Genomic DNA, 24,414 nt, shown 5'->3' with positions numbered 1-24,414 from the left:
TATTTCCCCATAGATGTTGAGAAGACTCAACTCATTCTAGAAAATGTCTAGCTTTCCCTCTTATGCTGTTTTAATTCCGGTTAAATGGCAGGTTGGGGCTTGTGGTCTGGGAATCAAGCTCAGGAGGGAATTTTCTCACTCTCTTCTGTGCTCAGCTATGTCAGAAATCATTTTGTTCAGAAATCCTGTTGGCTTGACTTCTTAGGCTATGTATCCGTGTGTCTGGAACATCTCCTCTTTGACCACAAGTACTGGCTCAACTGCATATTGGTGGAGGATACGGAGATCCAAGTGTCTGTAGATGATAAACACCTGGAAACAATATACTTGGGACTCCTGATACAGGAAGGTGAGTGCGGCATAAGGGTAGGGATGGGGTCTTATTCAGATATTTGCTACCAGTGGCCCTGAAATAAGCAGGATACGAACGGAGGGAAAAATCATTGAAACATGGAATATTCATAAATGAACCCACTTGTTATAATAGTACTTTGAACATTCCTCTCAGTTAAACACCGACATTACATGAATAGCTGTGCTGGTCGGTCTCACTGATTGATATTAGAGCTGCTTGGAGAGTTTTACTAAGATCCCCATGTCAGGGCTCCACTTAGGCCCATTAAATCTCTAAAGGTCGGGGCCCAGGCATTGGCATATTTTGGAAAGTTTTCCACATAAATCTAATGTCTATCCAAAATCGAGAAACACTTTTCCAAACATGTGATAAAATTTGATTGTAAAATAAAGTTGCAAATGTTGCAAAACTTGAAGTTTTTTATGAGATTGAGGAAGGTGATGTTGAGGAACCTCTTGGAGCACCTCTTGATCTGTTTATAGGTGAGAGTCCCATCAAGGTTATCATCTACCAGTTAACAACTATGAGGTGGATAAGCCTGATGACATCACAGACACATGGAAAGAGCCAGATTTGCATATGATATTTTTGCAAAAAGGATTCTTCTTAGGATTGCATTACACAAATATTGCATGAAGGAAAAAATTTAATATCATGCTATTATAAAACTTATTGGAGTAATTATATTCACCCAAACTAATTTAATCAATTCCTTTTTGGTTCTAATTTTAATCATGAGGTTGCAACAATAAATGAAATTCTGTTCAATATAAACATATTTTCACAAGTTTTCATCCCTTTTTCAAGATAAAGTCCCAATTAAGCCTTTTTCTCATAGATTATTAGAAATGTCGGTGTCTGTTTAAACTGAATTCCCTCTCAATGGCTTTTTTCTTCCTGGTATCAGCTTTCCTGGGATCATAAGGCCTCTTTTACTGTCTCCCCCATGAAATGTCTGCTTTACTTCCAGGAGGAGAAGCACTCCAGCTCTGGATAGAAACATTACTTCGTGTGATAATCCCTTTTCACTTCCTGCTACTCCTTGGAAAACCATCGCTTTTCTCATTATCCACAGGCCACTTCTTCTGCAGAGCCCTGTGCTCTGTGACTCCACCAGCTGAGAAGGAAGGGGAGTGCTTGACACTTTGCAAGAATGAGTTAATCTCAGTGAAGATGGCAGAAGCAGGGTCCGAGCTGGAAGGCGTGTCCTTGGTGACAGGTCAGCGGGGCCTGGTACTGGTGTCAGCCTTGGAGCCTCTGCCTCTCCCTTTCCACCAGTGAGTAGCCATCTGCCTCCTGGGAGCAAGTCCCAGAGCAGACTGAGGTCTGCACAGAACAGAGTAGGCATGCTTTCAGATATGGGCATCCACAGTGTGGAGGAGAGAACAGATTCTGGGTGGCTCTTTATCTTTCTGTCTTTTTCTCTTCTTTTTTAACAATCAAGGTTTGTACAATCTGATGAAATTGGAGACAACTCTAAATTTCAGATGGGCATTGTAACAACTCTAAATTTCAGATGGGCATTGTACTTAGGAGCAAATATACCACATGACTGCCAATGTAGTGTTTCTCTATGTATGGACTGGGGACCACTTGTCTGGGCCTCCTTAGACTCTCTTGGGGTTGAGTTTAGGAATCTGCATTTTAAATAAACTTCCCAGGAGATGTTTTTCACACTAAAGTTTAAGAATTCCTGCTGGAGGATATGATAAACTTAAATATACAGATTGACAGTAAACATTACCTCACACCATGGACCTGTGTGTGACTCTGGCAGAAATCCGACAGTTCAAATGTGAAGGGATTGTTCGTTAGTTATTTAACTGACAAACTACTTTCGGAGTCACAAAATATCCCAGGTCTGCTAACTTCTCACCTTTTCACATGTCCTGGCAAAAAGTAAGTTCTCAATAAACGTTTGCTATCATTTAAATAAGAGAAAAAACAATACTCATCATCATCATTATAATGATGGACTGTTCTGTTCCTTGTTGCAATTTTTTGAAATCCGTATTTGCAAACCCCATATTTTCATTGGCAGGTGGTTCCTAAAGAATTATCCAGGAAGCTGTGGCCTTTCCAGGAAGAGGGATTGGACAGGCTCCTATCAGATTGGTACGGCTGAGTCAAAAACATAGTATTGTTAGGGAGATAATGTTGTCCTGTCTCTCAATTTTATCTGCAGGTTTAGAGTCAGTTGATGTGAATTTCTGTTTTGTCTCTGCTAGGAACTGGATTTAGGGAAGCCAGTTTCTGTCTGTGCACATGGTTTTCCCTGCCTGTGAAATGAGAGGTCTCAATCCAGGGGGCAGCTACAAATGCCTGCAGGTGTGGGCAGGACACACAGATGCTAGGGGGCCTGGATGGAAGGTGTTAGGGAATAGCAGGAACAATTAGGGATTTTAAGATACATGAGTGAAAAAAGAGCCTGTTGTGGGCCAAATTAAATGTTTTATGAGCCAAATGCAGCCTGTGGGCTGCCTGTTTCAATCTCTGGTCAAAACATTCTCTAATTTCCCTTGGAGTTTTGTAAAATTAACTTTGAATTTAGGAAGAGTAGAAATGCCTGGCACGTAAGGGTACTCAGTAAAAATTTGTTGAATAAATGAATTATACACACACACACACGCACAATTTAAATAATCTCTGTATGTGTGTATACACACGCATATCTGTAAGTAGTGTAGATATGTATCTACTGGATAATGAAGTCCAACACTTTTTAGACATCTAGAAATACCTTCTGTTCATCTTCATCCATAGAACTCCCCTTCACCCCCCTCCCACACACTCCTACCACAAAATACAATTTTATAAGTGCTAAACCCAAATAACATAAAAAAAGAAATAGAAGGATTATGGAACCAAGACATCAGATCTAATCAGTTATTGATGGAAAACCAGATTTTTGGCTTCCTAAAGCAGTTCAGACTTGTAGTTAGAATGCAAGGCTTTGAAGTCAGTTCTGGGTTCAAATTCTGGCTCCCCAACTTAAAACCAAGGTGGTCTTGGCCAATCCACCTGCCCTATGTTGCAACTTCCTCATTAGTAAAATGATACAATAAAACCGACTTCAATGTTGTTATGAGAACCAAACAAAATGACATCCATAAACCACTCTGTACAGTTTCTTATACAATGTAGATATTTAACACGTGGTAGATCCCATCAACCCTTAGAACAGTGGGAATTTCTGATCTTGAAAACACAAACTAGAAACTTGACCAAAAATGTCAGAAAAAATAGGCTAGTAGCTTTAGCAGAGAAGCTAGAGCAAATATCGAAACTAAGACACATAAAAGCCATTATCTCCACCAGGGCAGGATTCATAGAGAGGCTAACTAGCAGTCGGAAGACTTAAGTTCTTGACCCAGTTTTGCCACACATACAATCCTTAGGCAAATCACCTACCCTCTCTCTCCCTCTGTAATCTGGGAAAAGGGGATTCTGATCGTTTCCTTGCCCTTTAAGGCTCTTGGGAAGACCTGAGAAAGTGAATGCAGATTGTACTTTGTAAACTGGACAGAAAAACATTTATCAAAAGGTCATTGCTAGATCTTAGCTAGGCAATTTATCAGTTTGAGTAATTACCATAGTCAGAAAGGGAGTCTTTTAGATCCTTCTAAGTCATTAGCAGCTTTCTATTCCACCAGCGGTAATGAGGCTAATGTTCATTGAGGGTTGACCAGGTACCAGGCATTGTGCACTGTATCTCTTTGATTCTTTTTAATATTTATAAGCAGCAGGTATTCTTATTATCCCCGTTTTACAGTTGGGGAGACTGAGAGTCATAGAGGCCAAGGGAGCTGGAAGGACATGGAAAGCTTCTCTGGTCGAGTGGTTCTCACACACTGGTCTGTGGATTTGTGTCAACCATGACAAAGCGTTTACATGACAGTTGCAAAATCAGACAAACCAGGACAATACAGCAAGCTTTCCAGTTTCCTATAAGCTACGTTTATTCGTTTTTAAGGCATATCCACTATCTGAGAATATCTTTTTTTATGTTTGTTAAGACATCTTTTCTTCGGTGAAAGTGGATTGTAGTTCTTTTAAAAATATGTCCTAGATTGGCAAAACGAAAAGCCAATTGTGCTGAGTCATTCCTGCCAATTTTGGGGTGGGGAGAGGAGTGAAATGTTACTGGTCCTTGACATTCTAAAGTCTGGGAATCCCTCATTTTCTATTGCATTGGAAGGTGATGGGAGGCTCATCTGTTCACGTCTTCTGTAGCTGATCTCTGTGCTATTTTCCACAGGCAGAGGACGCTGTAAGGCCATGAAGAGTTATGAGCCAGAAGGAAAGGATGAACTGAGTTTCTACCAGGGAGAAAGCATTGAAATCATTGGCTTTGTCATACCTGGGCTTCAGTGGTTCATTGGAAAGTCGACGAGTTCAGGACAAGTGGGCTTTGTCCCCACCAGGAACATAGATCCTGATTCTTATTCCCCAATGTGAGTATTGACAGTGAGCATATCCTGGAGCTGGGCTGCCTTTCCCAGGGTTCCCTCCTCTCTTTGAGCAGATTTGCAGTTGAGCTTCGAGGGTGCCCTGGTAACATGGAGCCAGAAAATTACATTCTGACACCAAGGTTGATACAGAGACTGATAGAAAGGAGAGAATGCATCAGTTCAATTTATTTTAACAGGTGGTCACTGAGGACTTCCTCTGTGCAAGGAGGGAAGCAAAACTCCAAGACAAAGGGCATGCTGTTAAGCACTGAGGGTGCGGTTTTGGTACTTGGATCCTGCTACCCACCCTGTCTAACCACAGGGCCCCTTCAGAGGAAGGGCACACACGGGGAATAATAGATGGGCAGTGTGCTGATCCCACGTAGGGCTGGGAGGTAGGTCTCATATAGATCTTCACTCATTCAGCTGTCAAGCTGAATGCCAATGTGTGACTTCAGCATTGGCTAGGAGGGCAGAGTGCTTCTCTTACTCTTTTCTGCCTTGAACCCAGAAAGGCTGGTTCTGAGGAGCAGACCCATTTGCCTGGCCAATCAGGAGAAGGTGGCCAGCCTGCTCCACCCACCCTGTCATGGAAGGACAGAGATATGGGGTATCGCCCCATCTTTTTGGAGTGGGGATAGGAAACAGTCGAAAGCCTGGGAGCAGGAAGTACGTGGGGAAAGGGAGAGTTGGCTCCTAACATTGACACAACATAACTCCCCACACTGGGAAAATGTGGTCCAAGAAATGTCTAAGGATCAGAACAGAGACTGAAATTCTTTCTCTTGTGGGAAACAGCCAATGAAGAGAGCAGACCAAGGGGCAGAAGCTCCGTGTAAGCCCTGCCCTTCATGGGGAGAAGAGGAGACAGAAGGTTATTTTCTCCATGTAGAAATGTGGGAGTCCAAATAACTATAAACAAGGAAGACCACTCACTGAGCTTCTGGAGAGGGATGGAGAACTATGGGGACTTGTAAGGAAGAAAAGGATATCAAGAGAACTTCATGAAGAAGGTGACATGTGAATTAAGATTTGCACAATGTAAAATATTTCAACAGATGTTGATGGGAAAAGAGGTCATAGGCAGAAAAGTGAGTCAGTGCTCGAAGAACGACTCATGTAGTTGGGAGGAAGTTACCAGAAGGGCACTGGGGCAGCAAAGGTGGGTCCATGCTCTGGAAACCTGGGAATGCCTGTGTCAGGGCCCTGTCCTTAGCCCGGCAGAGAATGGGGAGCCACTGCATGTCTCTGAGCAAGAGTGACATATTGTGTGACTGGACCTTTTCTCTAGGAAATAAAACCTGGCTTCGGGGTAGGTGTGCATCATCAGGGGGAATCTGGAGGCAGGAGACTCGAGAAGCCCAGGGTGGCACTTAGAAAATGGTGAGAATGGAGAGGAGAGGCCACTGCTGAGGACCAGTGGACAGGAAGTCAAAGATTCCAGGAGCTGTACACATATGGATACCTGTGTTCTCCCTCCAGAGGCTGTCATGTAACTGGTCTGGATGGGGGCTGGGCAATGGTATTGATAAAAGCGCCCCAGGTGTGGCTGGTGGGCAGCCAAGGTGAGAACATTGCTCTGAGCCACCCCTTCATGTTACCGCAGGGGGAAGTGAGGACCCCAGAGGTGAAGGGGCTGAACCCAAGGCCTTCCCTCTGGAACCTTAGAATCCTGACATTATATCCAGTGAACTCTGCTTAAATGTCCTGGTGATTTTAAATCCTGACATTAAATCCAATACATTCTGGTGAGAAGTCCCAGTGAAAGGGAGAAAGAATAAAGAGAATGGAAAATAGGAATGGGGGAAGAACCCTGGAGGATGCCTCCATTTACAGAGCAGAGGAAGAGAGAACGCAGAGAGGAGACAGTGGAGCCAGAGAGAGGAAGAAACAAGCTGCGGGGGAGGCGGGGCTGACACCTGTGCTGTCATCAGAGAGACACAGCAGGGCCAAGTGAGGAAAGGCCTTTGGGACTGGCCATTGGGAGGTCTTCCGGAAGCACAGTAGCTAAATGACTTACAGAGTTCTGGAGTCAGGCTGCCCAAAAGGCTTTCATGACCTTGTGAATACAGCTTGTGCCTCCACTGGTTTACCAGCTCTGTGTCTTTGGACACATACATTTATCTCTCCATGCCTCAGTTTTCTCATCTGTAAAATGTGTAGAATGTTAGCACTTGCCTAACAGGATTGCTGTGACTTTAAATGAGCTAATAATACACACAAATACTTTAGAATGGTGCCTGGCACAGTGTGTGTGTGTGTATGATCCACAGGCACTTGTTCTTATTGTTGTTTGTGTCATTGCCATTGTTGTGGGTGGTGATCTGGAGAGGCAGTTTTAATACGATATTGGGGACAGGTGTCATTTTCATAACTTCTATTTGGACTTCTGCACCTCACGCTAATTTACCTCAAATGACAGTAAGTCAGCACTACTGAATTAATTCAGTCATCACATTTTCACTGGCTTAGCTGTAAGGGTCCTCTCACACTGAAGAACAGTGTCCCCCGTGCTGTGTGAGGTGGACTACGACATTCTCCCATGCCTGGTCAGTTGTGGGACCCAATGCACCAGAGGTTGCACATTTGGTACAGAAGGGGAAAATGAGCCAGAAAACAGGGCGGGGTGGCACAAAGAGAAGAGGGGAACCGGCCCCTTGCCAGTCCCCAAAAGCACTCTCCAGATATCAGAGCTCCTTGAATCACAGCAACCGAAACATGGGTGTTGAGCTCAGAGGACTGACCCAACTTCACGCAAGTAAGCAGCTGAAGTCTCTGCACGCTGCCTTCCGACTGGCCACTGGGTGTCACTCTTTCTCTATGTTCGTTGGGCGTCAGGGTCTGAGAAGAAATTCAGCCTTTGCTGAAGTCTCCATCTTCTCGGTGTAGGTTCTCTTTTTGTGCTTGTATATTACTCCCTAAAGGATGTGTGTATAGTTATGTGCCTAAATTAAAAAACTAAGTAAGATTTATAAATTCATGTACTCAAAACCAAAAAGAACGTTGACTAGTATTTGAGAGTATTACAGTTAGAAAACATTCTTTTGTTACATCCCCTCTTTTATTCTTCATATTGCCTGTGTCTTTATAATTCAGTTTCTTGTGGCATCTATTTTTGCTACTAATAATTTTGCCATTGGTCTCATAGCCATTTCTTTGCATGTTGTGTCTACGTGTAATATATTTTATTACATATTGACAGTAGGTTGTCCACTGCTTCTTCACAGTGTATCTATTTTAGTAGCTATTTCAGTGAAGATCTGTGGGTTATAAATACTGTCAGTCCTGAGTCTTGGCCTGTCTTAAATATATATAATACTTAAAATATATTCTTGAATGATAATTTAGCTAGGTATAGCATAACATCTTCAAAGTTTGCAGGAAAAAATAACTTTAAATATAAAATTGCAAATCCATGTTGCCAGGGCCTTGTCCATTTTGTTAGTCTTTTCAGAGAATCATTTTTTCTTTCGTTGACCATCTTTATTGGTTTTTGTTTTTATACTGATACTTCCTTAATGACAACATTTGCCTTGATTATTTTCTTCTACTTTCTTTGTTTTTATTTCATTAATTTATGATGTTATCTTTTATATTTAATTCATTCATTCCATGAAATTGAACTGTCAATAGTAATTAAACCAAGAAAGGAGGCGTAGGAGAAATAGACAACTTCAAAAGACCTGTAAGCATAAAGAAATGGACATCATGTTAAAAATGATATTATGTTTATTTATTTTGCTCAGGACTTGGTGGGTTTCTTCAATATGAAGATTCATGTCTTTCTTCAATTCTGGAAAATTTTCAGTCCTTCTTCCTTTGAATATTGCCTCTCTCTCATTCTTTTTAGTCTCTCTTCTGGAATTCCTATTAGAGGTACGTTGGACTTATTCTATCCTCATTCTTGCTTAATCAGTTTTTTTATATTTTTTTATCTTTTTGTCACACCAGGCTAAATTCTGATGGGTTTTCTTGACATAATCTTCAGTTTCACTAATTCTCACCTCCGCTATGACTAAACTTGCTGTTTAACCCACCCACGTAGTTCTTTATTTCTGTGCCTTTATTTTCCATTTTCCAGGATTTGTATTTTGCTGTTTTTCATATATAGCTGTTTCTTCTCACAGAGTTCCATCTTTTCATTGTAGTTTCTATTTTTTCTTATTATTTCACCTTTTTAATCACTCTTATAAATTCTTCAGATTATTGTCATTTCTAGTTTTTTTTAGTGTTAATATAGTTATTTGTGCACTATTGGCTCTCTTTGTGAATAGTTCATTTTATTGCATGGTTTGTATTTTTTGTTACATGAACTAATTTTCAACATTTTAAAAGATGGGCTTTATATGGATCCTGGACTGAAGAAAACCTTGCTGACTAGGTTTTGCATTTGCTTCTCCTGGAACCTTAGGGAGTAATGATCCAGGACTGATTTTTTACTGTTAATTCCTGGAACGTGGTAGCAACACCAGGTAGTGGAAATTCAGATCCCACACGTCCCAGTGGCAGAAGCCTAGGTGTTTGATGTTTTCCAGGAACTCAAATAGATGAAAACTGTGTTCTCGGCAGGTAGGAAGAAATTTTCCAATCTGCTCTTTACAGCAGTTGAACCCTTTCAGACTCCAGGGAGTTTAATTTGGCTCCCTGCTTCAGGCAGGTCTGAGTCACATCTCCTGTCCTTGGGGTGGGCATTAGAAGGTCAACCCCAGTTCTGAAGGCCAAAGTCCCAGCTGAAACCACCAGGGGCTCTGGGCCATCCGCTCTTACCTGCCAGTCTGGGTTTGGTTTTTGCTTTTGTTATTGGCTTCCAGTGATTTCCCTTTCTTTCTTTAAAGAATGTACTAAAATAGTCATCTTTGTTACATTTTATGCAGGATTTTTCTGTAGATATGGGGGAGAGTGGCCCTTTTAGAACCCTTCAACCTGCCATATTGCCAGAAGCTTTGCCATGTTCTTCTAACCCAGTTTTCATGTTTGGAAATCTCTAATGCAATTTGTTAAGCTTCTTGGCCTTTCTCTAAATTCTAAATTCTCTAAGTTGTCTTGGAACTCAGGACTTTAGCAGATGCTGTGAGGCAATGCACACAGAGGTAGAAGACCTCAGTTTTAGTTTCAGCTTTACCACTTTCTAGCCATGCAATTCTTAGCATGTCACTGAACCGTTCTGAATCCTTTTCTTAATCTACAAACATGGATTTAAAAAACCTGCACCATAAAGTTGTTATCAACAGTAAATGAAATAGTAAATTTAGGAATACATTGTAAAATTGAAGAGATCTGTAAAACTTCGGGATCAACTCATCCCAATTGAATTTAGTTGTAGATTTCAATTACATGCTGTTCTGAGATTAGAAGCTTCCATGGTATTGGGGAGAATCTAGTGACCAGCCCAGGGAGATGGGGGCCCGGTAAGTGTGGTGCTATTATTAGTTTTCTCATCACGGGCTTTCAAACTACATTTACCTGAGTTATGGGGACAAATGGTGATGGCTGATTACAGTACCCCCATCTCGTCCCCTCCTTGAACACTGCTTTAACTAGAGAAGTTCTTATGTCCTGCTCTACCACTCCCTAACCACCAACTTCATTTTTCTGTGCCTCAGTTTATTCATCTGTAAAAAGGATAATAGTAGTACCTGCCTTGTATGGCAAATGTGTGGATTAAATAAAAGAACAGTATCTGTTTTTTTTTTGTTTTTTTTTTTTAAATTTTGTTTTAAAAATGGGTTCTGACATTAAAACATTCTCTTTTTAGAACTAAAAGTGGCCTAAAAAATTGTTCAGATAGAGGCAATCCAATAGCTTCTAAGGCACTATTAGTTTTTAAATTACTCAATTCTGTAACAAATCTCGCAAATTAGGCTTAACAGTTAGTTTATACAACAGCATGAGTATCAAGATCTCCATTGTTTATAATAATTTCTTTCAGCTCCCCTGATCTTCCTTTTACCCACTTCTTTCCCTTAGCGATTCCAATCCTCTTAATGTTGACTAGACTGTTGTTCTATGCCATGGAATCAGACCTTAACAATGGTGAAAGATTCCTCTGACTATGGTCAGATTTTCTTCATTGCTCCTCTAGATTGTGTCACTTGTCCCTCACTTTTTATTGAAATAACCTAAGGACAAATAAACTTTTTAAATGGTCCCTTTTCAACACTTCCATTTAGAGCAATCAGTTCCTTTTTCTTCCATTAAAGATGGGTACCATGGGGTCTCAAAGAATGGGTAGAGGTTGAGAGAAGGGGCTTTGTTTTTCTTGGGAGATGGGGTTTTAAGAGGACGGGTGTTTTCATCCCCACTCTGACCTACCGGACAACCATACCCCTCAGTTCTCCCAGCATGATGTGCAATAGCTCTTCTTTTTGGGGGGTATAAATACAGTATGCAACGGTGAGATGAGGAATCCAGTTTCATCTACGGGCCGATGGCTCGACGGCTTTTCTGCATCCTCCACTACATCCTAGAGAAGAGGAGATGGAGTGTGAAGCCTTGTACTAATCTGTCTCTATGTTTTTTGCCCCGATGCAGGAGCAGGAACTTTGCCTTTTTCAGCGATGAGGAGAGATGCTCCCTGTTGGCCCTGGGAAGTGATAAGCAGACTGAGTGTTGCAGCTTCCTCCACACTCTTGCTCGCACTGACATCACATCTGTATACCGGCTCAGTGAGTGTTGGTCCTCAGACACCTTCAAAAGCCTGCGGTCCTCAAGAATAAGATAGTGTCCCTAACCAGGAGTATTCTAATCCTATTCATGAATTTGGGTGGCCATGACCACTATTCTGTTGATGACCTGAATCGTATTTGATTAGCAGCATTTCACTTCAGATTTCAGGTAATTCTGGGGTTGCAGGGGAACTATGAGACATGATGAAACCAACTTACCTATATCATGGGTGGTCGGCTGTATTGGGTCTTCCCTCCTAATCATGGGAAAGGAGAACTTCCTGAGTCCTGGCTGAGGTACCTTCTAGGACTGAAGTAGGCCCCCGGTGACATGGGTGGGGCTGCAAATGTTACCGCTGTGAAAAGGCCTTAAGGGATGATTGCTTGTCTCACATTACAGATCGGGAAACAGGCCTCAAGGAATTAGTGCCTGAGCTAGGATGAGAACTGCTAGTCAGAGCAATCCACTTTACCACACTTCCCCCTACACAAAATGACACTGAATTGTTGGATGTGTTAGTCTTGGATGTTTTCCATGTCACAGAATCAGATCTCAACAATTGTGAAAGATTCCTCTGACAAACTGTCTAGTTTTCAGTAGTGTCTGAAGGACAGACCGACTGCTTGAATGATATACATTTCCCTTACTTTGAGAAAGGCCTGCTGCTCTGTGTCACGGAGTACATTTTCTCATTGATGGTGACTTGAGGAAGAATTTTTGTTTCTCCCATCTCTTTATCGAGGGTGACGTTGTGTCCGCTCCTGTGTAGCCAGATTAGATGATCCATATTTTATGGATACAGCCAGAGATTCTGCTGAAAAGGCCCTCGGGCCATCTCCCAGGAGTAGAGCGGGGAGTTGAGAGCTTTGTCCGTGTATAAAGAGCATTTGTGAAAGCACTTGCCTCAGGCATCAGCAGCCTGCCTTAGCAGAGCTTTCTTGCCACAAGCCACAAGCAGCTCACACTGCCTTATGAGGCTGAGCAGGAAGCTAGAGTTGTAAGCACTGCCTAGTAGATGGGAGCCTGATGTCTGAAAATTGAGGTGTACTAGCAGTGTTCCCTGGGGAGAAGGCCTAGGGGGCGGACTTGGATCATGATTTGTGCCAGCTGTTGGTCCAGTGGTGGGGAGGATGCAAGAGGAGGCCCCAGACAGCACTTGCCTCTCACTCAAAGATCAGGAATGCAGCTCTGCGGCGTGCAGTCTGCACCTTAGGGTTGTGCAGGCTGCCCCAGCACGAAGGCAAGCAGCAGGAGAATATCTTGTTGGTAAATTGCAGCTTCCCCAAGGCTTACACCTAGGGAAGGATGGCCCTCTGTAATTCTTCCTCCTAGAGAGGGGTCACCACTTTGTAACTTGCGCATCACTCATGCTCCTGGTGTCCTGGCCAGGAGAGAAGAGGTGGCCCATGAGGGTCATGTGCCCCTGCACATCAGAGAGGCCGGGGGCTTGAACAGCTCTCCTTAGCCAAGCTCTACAGCTCTCCATCTTGAGCTGCGGGGCTTTCTACCCTTTGGGGGTTGCAGATCTGGAGTTTCTGCAATGACAGTCTCTGGAGAAGCCCTCTCTGGAGAACAGCAGGAAAACGTTTGACTTGGTGAGGGGCTTGCTGGTCCTCAAAGTTCACTGGAGAACTCAGGGTGGTGGCACAGACAGTTGTTACTTCTCTGCTAAGAAGAGGTAGAATCTTCCCTCGAGCAGCTGCCATCCTGTGAAGTGTGAAGCTAGCCTTCACTCCACAGTTCCGCTGAGGCTGCTTTAGCTAACAGCGGTCACTTCTTCACTGCCAAACCCAAGCTGTCTTCTTGGTTCTTACCTAGTCCGGCTGCACTTGGTGGCATTGGGTGGCTATGTTTTAAGTCACCTTGGCCTCTGTAACCCCCTTTTCTCTCTGACTGTGCCTTTTCAGTCTCCCTCACTGGCTACTGGCTGCCAGTGAGTTGCTCAGGCTTAGTAACAAACTCCCCCTCCCTCACTCCCCTTACTGCTTTTCTTTTCCCCCACATGCCTCACCTGTGTGATCACATTTAGCCCTGGGACTCTGGCCAGCAATGTGTGACCTGCTGTGGGTCACAAACCTGTGTTTGCAAAGTCTCAGTTTTTCTCCTTGGCTCTAGACCTACATCATGATCTGCCTAGAGCTCCTGCAGGTACCTCAAACCCCAAATGTCTAAAACTGCACTCCAGATTCTCCCATCCTCTACTTCATCCTCAGATGCATCCTTGCTCCTTTTTATTCGCCCTTCACTTCCGGCCCCTCGCCCCTGCCGCTTTTACAAACACAGTGTCCAGCCGAATGGTTACATGGAACCAAGGTCTGACAAGTGGATGAATGATGAATGAATGGAGGAGGGAAGAAGCAAGGATGTGATACATTTGGAAGTGGGAGGAAGCACCATGTGCTCCCACATGCTCTGTGCTGGGAGTTGTGTCCTGGCTCCATCGTGAACTCGCTGAGAGATTTGGGAGCCGCATCTCTCTGATCTTCAGATTCGATCACAGCCTCCACTGTTCCCACCCCCCATCCCCTTACAGTACCCACACCTCTTGACATACAGCCTGTGTTTCCAGCTTTTCTTCTGGGACTCTGAGTTTCACGTATACCTTGGTTCCCAACTGTAAAGTGCATGGGTTAAACAAGATGATTAGGCCCCTGCAGCTCTTAAGATGATGGTGAAAGGATAATTCTGCCCTGTTCCTTAATGATGACTGAAGGTCTTAAATGCCAAGTCTCCTAAGGGGCAACTGGTCTGGGGTACACCTGGAGGCATGGGCCTGGTGGCCCATCCTGACCTAACACCAGATCTGTTCTTCATCTCTACTTAGGTGGGTTTGAATCCATCCAGAATCCTCCAAATGATCTGAGTGGTGAGTAGCGATCATGCTGAACCTGACATTCATCCTTGAGGACAGCACTTCTGTCCTCTTGCCAAGAGCGGCCACCTTAGGTGGAGGTGCCCAAGGTTGCTCAACTTTGCCTGTCCTTACAGCATCCCAGCCCGAAGGCTTCAAGGAGGTCAGGCCTGGCAGAGCCTGGGAGGAGCATCAGGCCGTGGGCTCCAGACAGTCCAGCAGCTCTGAGGACTCCAGCCTGGAGGAGGAGCTCCTCTCGGCCACCTCAGACAGCTATCACCTGCCGGAGCCCGATGACCTTGATGACCCGGAACTGCTCATGGACCTAAGCACTGATCAGGAGGAGGAGGCTGAGAACTTCACCCCTATATTGGCTTTTCTGGATCATGAGGGTTATGCTGACCACTTTAAGAGTCTCTATGACTTCTCCTTCTCTTTCCTCACTTCTTCCTTTTATAGCTTCTCTGAGGAGGATGAGTTTGTGGCCTACCTGGAGGCATCAAGAAAGTGGGCCAAGAAGAGCCACATGACCTGGGCCCATGCCCGGCTCTGCTTCCTCCTGGGCCGGCTGAGCGTCAGGAAGGTCAAACTCTCTCAGGCCAGGGTGTACTTTGAGGAGGCCATCCACATTCTCAATGGAGCATTTGAGGACCTATGCTTGGTGGCCGCTCTGTACATCAATTTGGCTGCCATCTACCTGAAGCAGAGGCTGAGACATAAAGGCTCCACCCTGTTGGAAAAGGCAGGTGCCCTGCTGGCCTGCCTGCCTGACCGTGAGTCTAGTGCCAAGCATGAACTTGACGTGGTGGCCTACGTGCTGCGCCAGGGGATCGTGGTGGGCAGCAGCCCGCTGGAGGCCAGGGCCTGCTTTCTGGCCATCCGCTTGCTCCTGAGCCTAGGCCGGCACGAGGAAGTCCTGCCCTTCGCCGAGCGCCTGCAGCTCCTCTCTGGACACCCTCCTGCCTCTGAGGCTGTGGCTGGTGTTCTGAGTTTTCTGTATGACAAGAAATATCTTCCACACCTTGCAGTGGCCTCCATCCAGCAACATGGTATCCAGAGTGCCCAAGGGATGTCTCTTCCTATTTGGCAGGTCCACCTGGTCCTCCAGAACACAACCAAGCTCCTTGGCGTTCCCTCCCCAGGCTGGGGTGAAGTTTCTGCCTTGGCCTGCCCAATGCTCAGACAGGCCCTGGCTGCCTGTGAGGAACTAGCAGACCGGAGCACGCAGAGGGCCCTGTGTCTCATCCTTTCCAAAGTGTACCTCCAGCACAGGTCTCCTGATGGTGCCATCCACTACCTGAGCCAGGCCTTGGTGCTAGGGCAGCTGCTCGGTGAGCAGGAATCCTTTGAGTCTTCTCTCTGCCTGGCGTGGGCCTATCTCTTAGCCAGCCAGGCCAAGAAGGCTTTGGATGTGCTTGAGCCACTGCTAGGCTCCCTGAAGGAGACAGAGAGTCTCACTCAAAGGGGAGTCGTCTATAATCTCCTGGGACTTGCACTCCAAGGTGAAGGCCGGGTGAACAGGGCAGCCAAGAGCTATCTTCGGGCCTTGAACAGAGCCCAGGAGGTGGGAGATGTGCGTAACCAGGCAGTGGCTATGGCCAATCTTGGCCACCTGAGCCTTAAGTCCTGGGCTCAGCATCCAGCCAGAAACTATCTCCTGCAGACTGTACGACTCTACTGTGAACTTCAGGCCAGTAAGGAGACAGACATGGAATTAGTACAGGTGTTTCTCTGGTTGGCCCAAGTTTTGGTGTCTGGACACCAGCTGACCCACGGCCTTCTTTGTTATGAAACGGCATTGCTGTTTGGCTTAAGGCATCGACACCTAAAGAGTAAGTATGTCCCATGCTGCTGGGAAGCTATAGAGAAAACTGTTGAAGCAAGTTTTGTCTGTTTCCTATCACAAGTCATCTCATTCATGTTCCTGCTTTGTGTTCAGGTCAGCTTCAGGCCACCAAATCCCTCTGCCATTTCTACAGCTCTGTGTCCCCAAATCCTGAGGCATGTATCACCTACCACGAGCACTGGCTGGCCCTGGCTCAGCAACTCAGGGACCGGGAGATGGAAGGGAGGCTGCTGGAGTCCCTAGGGCAGCTTTATAGGAACCTCAACACCGCCAGGTGAGTCACGGCTCAGGAACTGTCCTAGAAGAAGCTTTCCTTCCTTAGGGAGAAGCAGTGTTCTTTTCCACAGGAAGCCAAGTCCAAATGTACACGGTATAGGAGGGGCATTGTGCAAAAGAGCAAGAGCTCTGCAGCCACCACAGTGCATCCATCACTTATTAGTGGTGTGGCCTTGGGCAAACTGTTTAATTTCCCCATGTCTCAGTTTCCTCATCAGCCGAAGGAGGATAATAATGGCATCTATCTTACAGTGTTATTGTGAAGAATAAATGAGTTAATGCTCATAAAACACTCATAATTGTGCCTGATACATAGGTAGGTCTCAGTAATGTTAACTATGCCACCATTACTTGTGTGTTTCTATAACCCTATCCCTATCACGGGATCATGGCTGACGGTGCATAATTCAGAGAAGTGGCAGTTATACCAAGGACAGAGGAACCTTCAGGAGGTCTTCATTACCGAGGGCAATTGGTTTTAAAGAAAGGACACCCCCACTGAAAGCAGGGGTGTAAAATGTCATGGTAAAAAAAAACTTGTATTGGGAACTTACCTTTAAAATGAAATTGTAGATTATGAAATGAAGTGTGTTTTCACCTTTTAGTTAAGAATATTTAGATTATAATTTCAACTATGCATTAAGTCTTAGAATAAACATGGAATAAAAGGAGTGTTGACTTTTTGGCTTAATTGTGCTGACAAAATTATGTAACAGCACAATGGGGCATTCTTTGTTTTGTGATTCATTTTTTAGCACTACCTTAAAAATCCTCATTTTTTAAAAAAGAAATCAAAACTTAACAGTTTAACCCAAATGCCTCCTTTAACCCTGTGGTATTCACATTATTATCACTTGCAGATTTTGCCATCTTCTGTTGATTTTCTCTTCATTGTTTCTTCACTGGTCTAATGCTGCTTCATCCTCACTTGCCAGTGGGCAGACTGAAGTTCTGCTTTGTAACAAGCCTTAAATTGATTCCATTAAATCCTGCATGGTTTGCAAGATCTTCAAGTTCACTTTGCAACAGATTTGCCTTGCAGGATTCCATTCATAATTATAAATGACTTCTAAAATACAGCATTCAGAATAGCTTGTAAATTCGCTACTGTTAAGCAGAGAGAGAGGTGGTTGAGGAGAAGATAATTAAATGAAAATTTTTTTTTTTTTTTTTTTTTTTTTTTTTTTTTGCATTTCTAAGCAACATGGTAACTGTGTGCACCTGGACAATCAGATAAGGAATAATCAGATAATGAATTCCACTCCCCCTTCTCTTTCTCCTCCAGTCTGTCTCCCTCTCACTCTCCTTCATTCTTTCCCTCTTTTACAAGAATCAGGTATCCTCCAAACCTCCAGCTGTCTTTGCCTTCAGTCCCAGGGAGGGAGCTTTGGATCCATGCAGCATGTGAGGAGTCAGGAGGCCCCAGCTCCACCCTGCTTTCATTCTAGGACACCCTAGGAGTCTGAATGCTTCTGGAGAAGATCCAGAAGACAGGCTTGAATTAACTATTGAGATGACATAGTCATATGCTCATGGTGAGGTATTGTAGGACTGGGCTCTGGAAAAGTTGGATTCTAAGGAACAGGAGCAAGAGTGCCAAATATGTGTCAGGCTATTGGCACCTCTGGCTACTGGGCAAACTCAGTCTTAAATATTTCCAGACATCACCTACCCCACTGCCATCCTTTACTCACCAGCTCCCCACTCCAGATGCCTAAACCCACTGAAATATTAAGGGGGAAGCCAGAGAGAAGGCCCTGGATGCTGTCAGCATGGACCACGGAGGCCTTAGTTAAGACAGGATGCAGAATCACTGTCCTGATGTGATGGGGGTGATGGAGAGGAGGTCAGGGATGGGTCTACAGATGGCCCAAGAAGTTACTGGAGGGAGTCAGAAGCCACAGAGCTGGGAGAAGAGCAACCAAAACTGGATTAGGGGCCAGAAAACCTAATCCTGCCATGACCTAATAACGTGTCCTTAAATAAGTCACTTTTCCCCTTGGTCTCCCTCTGTCTGTAAAGATAAGTTGAATCAGGTACCTTCCAGCTGTAAAACGTTGAGTCTGGGACCAGCTAGTTATGCTATTCTGACACTGAATATTCATACTAGAGTTCCCGCTGCTTCCAAAGTGTATTGAATTTTTGGTGCAGATTCTTAAAGTTGTGGGCTTTCTAGGGTGCCTTTGAAATCAGAGACCTCAGCTTTTAGGGGTTGAAAGACTTTGTAGTATGTTCAGAAGGTCTTGTGGGCAGATATTATGTCTAGCACAGAGCTTGGCACAGAAGAGACATACGGTGCATGTGTGTTTGGAGTAGCCAAGTCATTAGTGAGTAACTTAGTCCACTAGCTCACAGTCCTTGAGCTGAAGCTATATGCTGACACAGCTACTGATGATTATGATGGAGAATGGTGGAGCTTTGTGTGGGGGAGCCCATGGCTCCTTTGCTTAGGGCTCAGGTAAGGAAAGAAAGGTGTTTGCAGCTTCAAGGCAGGCTCTTTGGTCTTTAGTGACCAGCACAGTAGCCACAGTGCCATGAGTGGAACCTCAGCTGCCCATTCCAACAGCCCTTTGAGGACACTGGCCTATACAGTATTAGCCACAGAACACGGTGTGTCTTTTCTTAGGGATTCTCCTTTGATAAAGAACCAAATTACATATAGTGAAGTAGAATATCAGAGATTTGATATTCTACTTCGTGAGGAACATAGTTTTTTCTAAAATTATGTAGTTGCTTAAGGTTAAAAAGCATTATACCTTTTTAACCAGGCTGAGGCAGGTGGATCACTTGAGATCAGGAGTTCAAAACCAGCCTGGTCAACATGGTGAAACCCTGTCTACTAAAAATACAAAAAAGTTAGCCAGGCGTGGTGGTGGGTGCCTGTAATCCCAGCTACTTGGGAGGCAGAGGCAGGAGAATTGCTTGAACCTGGGAGGCGGAGGTTGCAGCAAGCCGCGGTCACACCACAGCACTCCAGCCTGGGTGACAGAGCGAGACTGTGTCTCAAAAGAAAAAAAACAAAAAAAAAAGATTACACTAGTATTGAAGGTTATAGGTGAAAAATAAAGGTTCCCTTCCAACTTCCCTTTCCTTGATACTTTCCTGAAGTAACTACTTAAAGATTTTAAAATACCCATGCAGGAATATTTCATGCATATTAAAGATTATATATGATACATATTTTCTATCTTAAATAAATATTAGATATATTAAATATAATATGCACATGTTTTAGTTACATAAATGGAATCAAGATAAAATTTCTATTACATAATATACTGTTCTCTTACTTGCTTTTTTTCATTTAAAAATATCACTGTGAAATGTCAGTCCAACATTTTATCACACTATGGGAGCCCTTCCATTGTGTCAGGCACTGTGGTAGGTATTGGGGAATTCAGTGGTTAGAAAAAACAATCCAAATACCCACAAACAGAACAGTCTGCCCTGTGTAAGAGTGAGCTTGTTGCCTTTACAAGTATTCAAACAGAGACCGACTATTCAAAAATTTTATAAAAGAGTTTCTTGAATTGAGCTGGATCTGGAACTACGTACTAACAGTTTTATTGAGGTTTAATTACACACCATAAAATTCAGCCTTTTGAAGTGTGCTATTTAGTTTTCAGTATATTCACACAGTTGTGAATATCACCACTATCTGATTTCAGAACATTTTCATGGCCCCTGAAAGAAAGCCTGTACCCATTAGCAGTCACTCGTCATTACTCAACCTCGCTCCAACCCTGGAAACCACTAATCTACTTTCTATCTCTACGGATTTGCCTATTCTGGACATTTGATATAAATGGAATCATACAGTATTTGTCCTTTTGTGTCTGGCTTTTTTCACTTAGCATAATGTTTTCAAGGTTCATCCATGTTGTCACATGTATCAATACTTCATTACTTTTTATGGCTGAATAATATTTTGTTGTACTGATATGCCACATTTGTTCATTCCTTCATCAGTTGATGGACATTTGAATTGTTTCTGCTTTGTGGCTATTATGAATAATGCTGTTGCAAACATTCATGAACAAATTTTTGTGTGAAGAAGTGTTTTCATTTCTCTTGGGTAGACCTAGGAGCAAAATTACAGAGTCACACCATAATTCTATATTTAAACTTTTGGGGACCTGCCAGGTTGTTTTTAAAAGTGGCTGCACTATTTTTCATTCCTGTTAGCAATGCATAAGGGTTCCAATGTCTCTCATCTTCACCACCACTTGTTAGTGTCTGTCTTTTTTAATTTTAGTCATCCTAGCGGGAGTGAAACTGTATCTCGTTGTGGTTTTGACTTACATTTTCCTAATGACTAAAGATATTCAGCATCATTTCATGTGCTTCTGGCCCTTTGCATATCTTTGGAGAAATGTCTATTCACTTGTCCATTTTTTAAATTGGGTTGTTTGTCTTTTGATTTTTGAGTTGTAAAAATTCTTTATATATTCTGGATACAAGTCCCTTATCAGATATATGATTTACAAATATTTTTTCCCAGCCCATGGGTTGTCTTTTCACTTCTTGATCCCTCATAGAATGAGTTGGGAAATATTCCTTCCTTTTCAATTTCTTGAAAGAGTTTGTGAAGGATTGGTGTTAATTCTCCTTAAAACATTTGATGAAATTCACCAGTGAAGACTTCTAAGTCTTGACTTACCTTTGTAAGGAGTTTTTTTGTTTTGTTTTTGAAAATTGCTAATTCAGTATCGTTAGTTGTTATAGGTTTATTTAGATTTTCTATTTCTTCTGGAACAGTTTTGGTAGTTTTTGTCTTTCTTGGAATTTGTCCATTTCATCTAAATTAACTAATTTGTTGGTATACAATTGTTCATAGTATTCTTTTATAACCTTTTTATAATTTCTATAAAGTATTGTCCACTTTAATTCCTGAGACTCTTCTTTTTTTTTATTCTTGATCAGACTAGCCAAAGATCTGTCATTAAAAACAATTTTTAAACAAATTAAATGTTGGCTTTATTGATTTTTTTCTATTCTCTATATCACGTATTTTTGCTCTCATCTTTATTATTTTCTTTCCTCTGTTTGCTTTGGGTTTACTTTGTTCTTTTTGTCTAGTGTCTTAAGGTGGAATATTAGGTTATTGATTTGAGATCTTTTTCTCTTTTAATATAAGCATTTACAGCCATAAATGTTCCTCTGAGTTTTGTGCCTATGCCATTTTATATATTTCAGTATGCTGTGTTTATTGTCATTCATCTGAAAGTAGTTTCTAATATCCTTTGTGATTCTTCTTCAGTTCACTGGTTATTTAGGAGTATGTTGTTTAATTTTCACATATTTGTGAATTTTCCAAATTTCCTTCTGTTACTGATTTCTAATTTCATTTCATTGTGGTGGGAAAACAAACTTTGTATGATTGTATTCTTTTTACATTTGCTGAGATTTGTTTGGTGGCCCAACATATGGTCTATTCTGAAGGATGTTCCATGTAAACTTGAGAAGAATGTGTATTCTGTTGTTTGGTGTAGTCTATAAATATCTTTTAGGTCTAATTAAATTTTTTTATTTCCTTGTTGTTCTTATGTCTAGTTCTTCTATCCATTATTGAAAGTGTGTTATTAAAATCTCTAATTATTGCTGAGTTGTCTATTTCTCCCTTCCATTCCGTCAGCTTTTTCTGTATGTATTTTGGGGCATTGTTATTAGGTGCTGCATGTATGTTTATAATTATACCTTTCTGATGGATTGAGTCTATTATCATTATAAAATGTCCTTCATTGTCTTTAATAACAATTTTGATCTTTTTATCTGATATTAGCATAGCCACTCTAGCTCTCTTTGATTACTGTTAACATGGTCTATACTTTTAGTCTATTTGTGTCTTTGAATCTAAAGTATGTCTCTTGTAGGCAGCATATAGTAGAAACATTTTCTTTCCTCTCTATTCTTCAATATTTGTCTTTTAACTAGAGTGTTTAATACATTTACATTTAATTACAGGTAAGACAGGATTTATGTCTGCAATTTTGCTATTTTTTCTCTATATTAATAGCTTATATCTTTTTGTTTTTCTATTTCTCCATTACTGCATTCTTTTGTGTTAAATAGATTTTTTCTTGTATATTATTTTAATTTCCTTGTTATTTCTTATCCTGTATTTCTTTCAGTTATTTTCTTAATGGTTACTCTGGGGTAATAATTAGCTTTTTTTAAAAAAATAAAAATCTTAGCCGTTTCCTGGTCATGCCCACAGCCCTGCACATGCATGTGGTTTTCTAGATTCCCAGGAATATGTTAGAACTTTTAAAACTTTTTATGGACATCTCATTTCCCAACTTTTCCTCTCGTGTGTGTGTTGGTTTTTTTTGACCTTTTCTTGTTTGCTCTGAATGTTTTCACCACCTAAGGCAGTGACCATATTAAACAATTGCTGCTGATTATTTTTGACACATGCCTCAGGGAAAAGGCTGTTCTTCGCTGAGTGAGCTCTGAGTGAGGTTAAATGAAAACAAGCCCTGTGAGCAGAGGCTTCCAGGGAGCTTCCAAACGGATCAAACAGTAACAGTTCCCTGGGGATGGAACTTTGGGGGATTTCAAGCTCATTGTCTCCTTCAGTGGTTGCTAGGTTGCTGGTTTTCCCAGCTACCATTATTGTGAGGCTGTTGGTTTTTAAGTGTACCACAGAGCTAGGGACAAGCAGGATGTCTCTAAGGCAAGTTGAAAAGCAATGAAGCTCACTTTCATAACAAGATTCAGCCGTTTTCCTGAATAAACACTCCCTGCAAACCTTTGCTTAATATCCAGAGTTCTGAAAAATTTTATTTAGATAATTATTGCCTGTTCTCATTGCTTTTATAGAGGAGTAAATTTTTGGAAATTTTTACTCCATTGTTCTGTAAATTGATCTAGATTATGATTTTTAATTTGAATAGTTTATAGTTTTAAACTCCAAGATTACTATTTGTACAATTGGGAGGAAATAAATATCCACTTTTCCTTTACCACTAATGTGAGTGATACTGAATGGAAGATTGGGAAATACTTTAGGTGTTAGAGGAAACCCCTGTACACATAAGGTCATTGTCCCTTTGCAGAATGGCCAGTTCAACGAAGAAAACATGCTGTGATGCTGTATTTATTTAGCATGTGTAAATCACCTTCTCCTACAGAACACTTAAAAAAAATATAAAAGAACAAAGACCAACTACAGATGCAGATAAATGGGTGTTTCTATGTACCTGGGGGTGGTTACTGTAAATTAGCACTAAGCTTCCTGGTAGCTGAGTAAAAAGGGGAAAGCTGTATGAGGTTCTCACTGTCTGACAAAAGAACATAAACACATGTATCTGTTGGAGCAATTTTTTTCCTGGCACAGATTGCTTAGGAGGAATTTATTAAGTGGGTCTTGATGTAATGGACAGATTTCTTCCACTAAATTCCCCTCTAGGGATTTGCATTCTCACAAAGCTCAAAGCCACAGCAAGCAAAGGCAGGAAGTGTTCACTGGAAGAAGCGGCAGGCTTCTGTAGGGGCAGGTTTGGAGGGAGAGGAGACAATGCTTTTAAGCAAAGGATGGGGGTGATCTGTCAGGGAAGACTTTATCAAGGCAGTAGCATTTGAGGAGGCCCTTGAAGGATAAGTAATATTTGGAAAAGTGGAGAAGGGTAGGTTTTAGGTGGAGGGAATAGCAGTAGGCATGGAGAGGTCAGGACACATTTGAAAGACATTTTGTAGATTTAACAGATAGGTTTTGGTGATCAGTTGGCTATGGGTAGTGACATGGTTTGGCTGTGTCCCCACCCAAATCTTATCTCGAATTGTTGCTCACATAATTCCCATGTGTTGTGGGAGGGACCTGGTGGGAGGTAATTGAGTCATGGCATGGTTTCCCCCATACTCTTCTCATGGTAGTGAATAAGTCTCATGAGAGCTGATGATTTTATAACAGGAAACCCCTTTTGCTTGGCTCTCATTCTCTCTCTTGCCTTCTGCCATGTAAGACGTG

The 24,414-nt window shown here is 42.5% G+C and overlaps 1 protein-coding gene across 1 annotated transcript in view; it reads left to right on the top strand.

The window, feature by feature from the left end:
- The window catches only part of SH3TC2 (SH3 domain and tetratricopeptide repeats 2), a 62,235-nt gene that overhangs the window by 20,406 nt on the left and 17,415 nt on the right, over positions 1-24,414 (top strand). Inside the window, exons 5-12 of the mRNA XM_001104761.5 lie at positions 206-349; positions 1,431-1,632; positions 2,397-2,470; positions 4,614-4,809; positions 11,338-11,471; positions 14,297-14,338; positions 14,461-16,155; positions 16,263-16,443. Of these exons, the coding sequence (XP_001104761.4) occupies positions 206-349; positions 1,431-1,632; positions 2,397-2,470; positions 4,614-4,809; positions 11,338-11,471; positions 14,297-14,338; positions 14,461-16,155; positions 16,263-16,443 (2,668 nt within the window). The remainder of the gene's footprint in view (positions 1-205; positions 350-1,430; positions 1,633-2,396; positions 2,471-4,613; positions 4,810-11,337; positions 11,472-14,296; positions 14,339-14,460; positions 16,156-16,262; positions 16,444-24,414) is intronic.

Source organism: Macaca mulatta, chromosome 6, assembly GCF_049350105.2.
Source record: "Macaca mulatta isolate MMU2019108-1 chromosome 6, T2T-MMU8v2.0, whole genome shotgun sequence".
NCBI lineage: Eukaryota > Metazoa > Chordata > Mammalia > Primates > Cercopithecidae > Macaca > Macaca mulatta.
The sequence above is the reverse complement of the archived record's forward strand: the minus strand, read 5'-3'. Positions and strand labels throughout refer to the sequence as shown.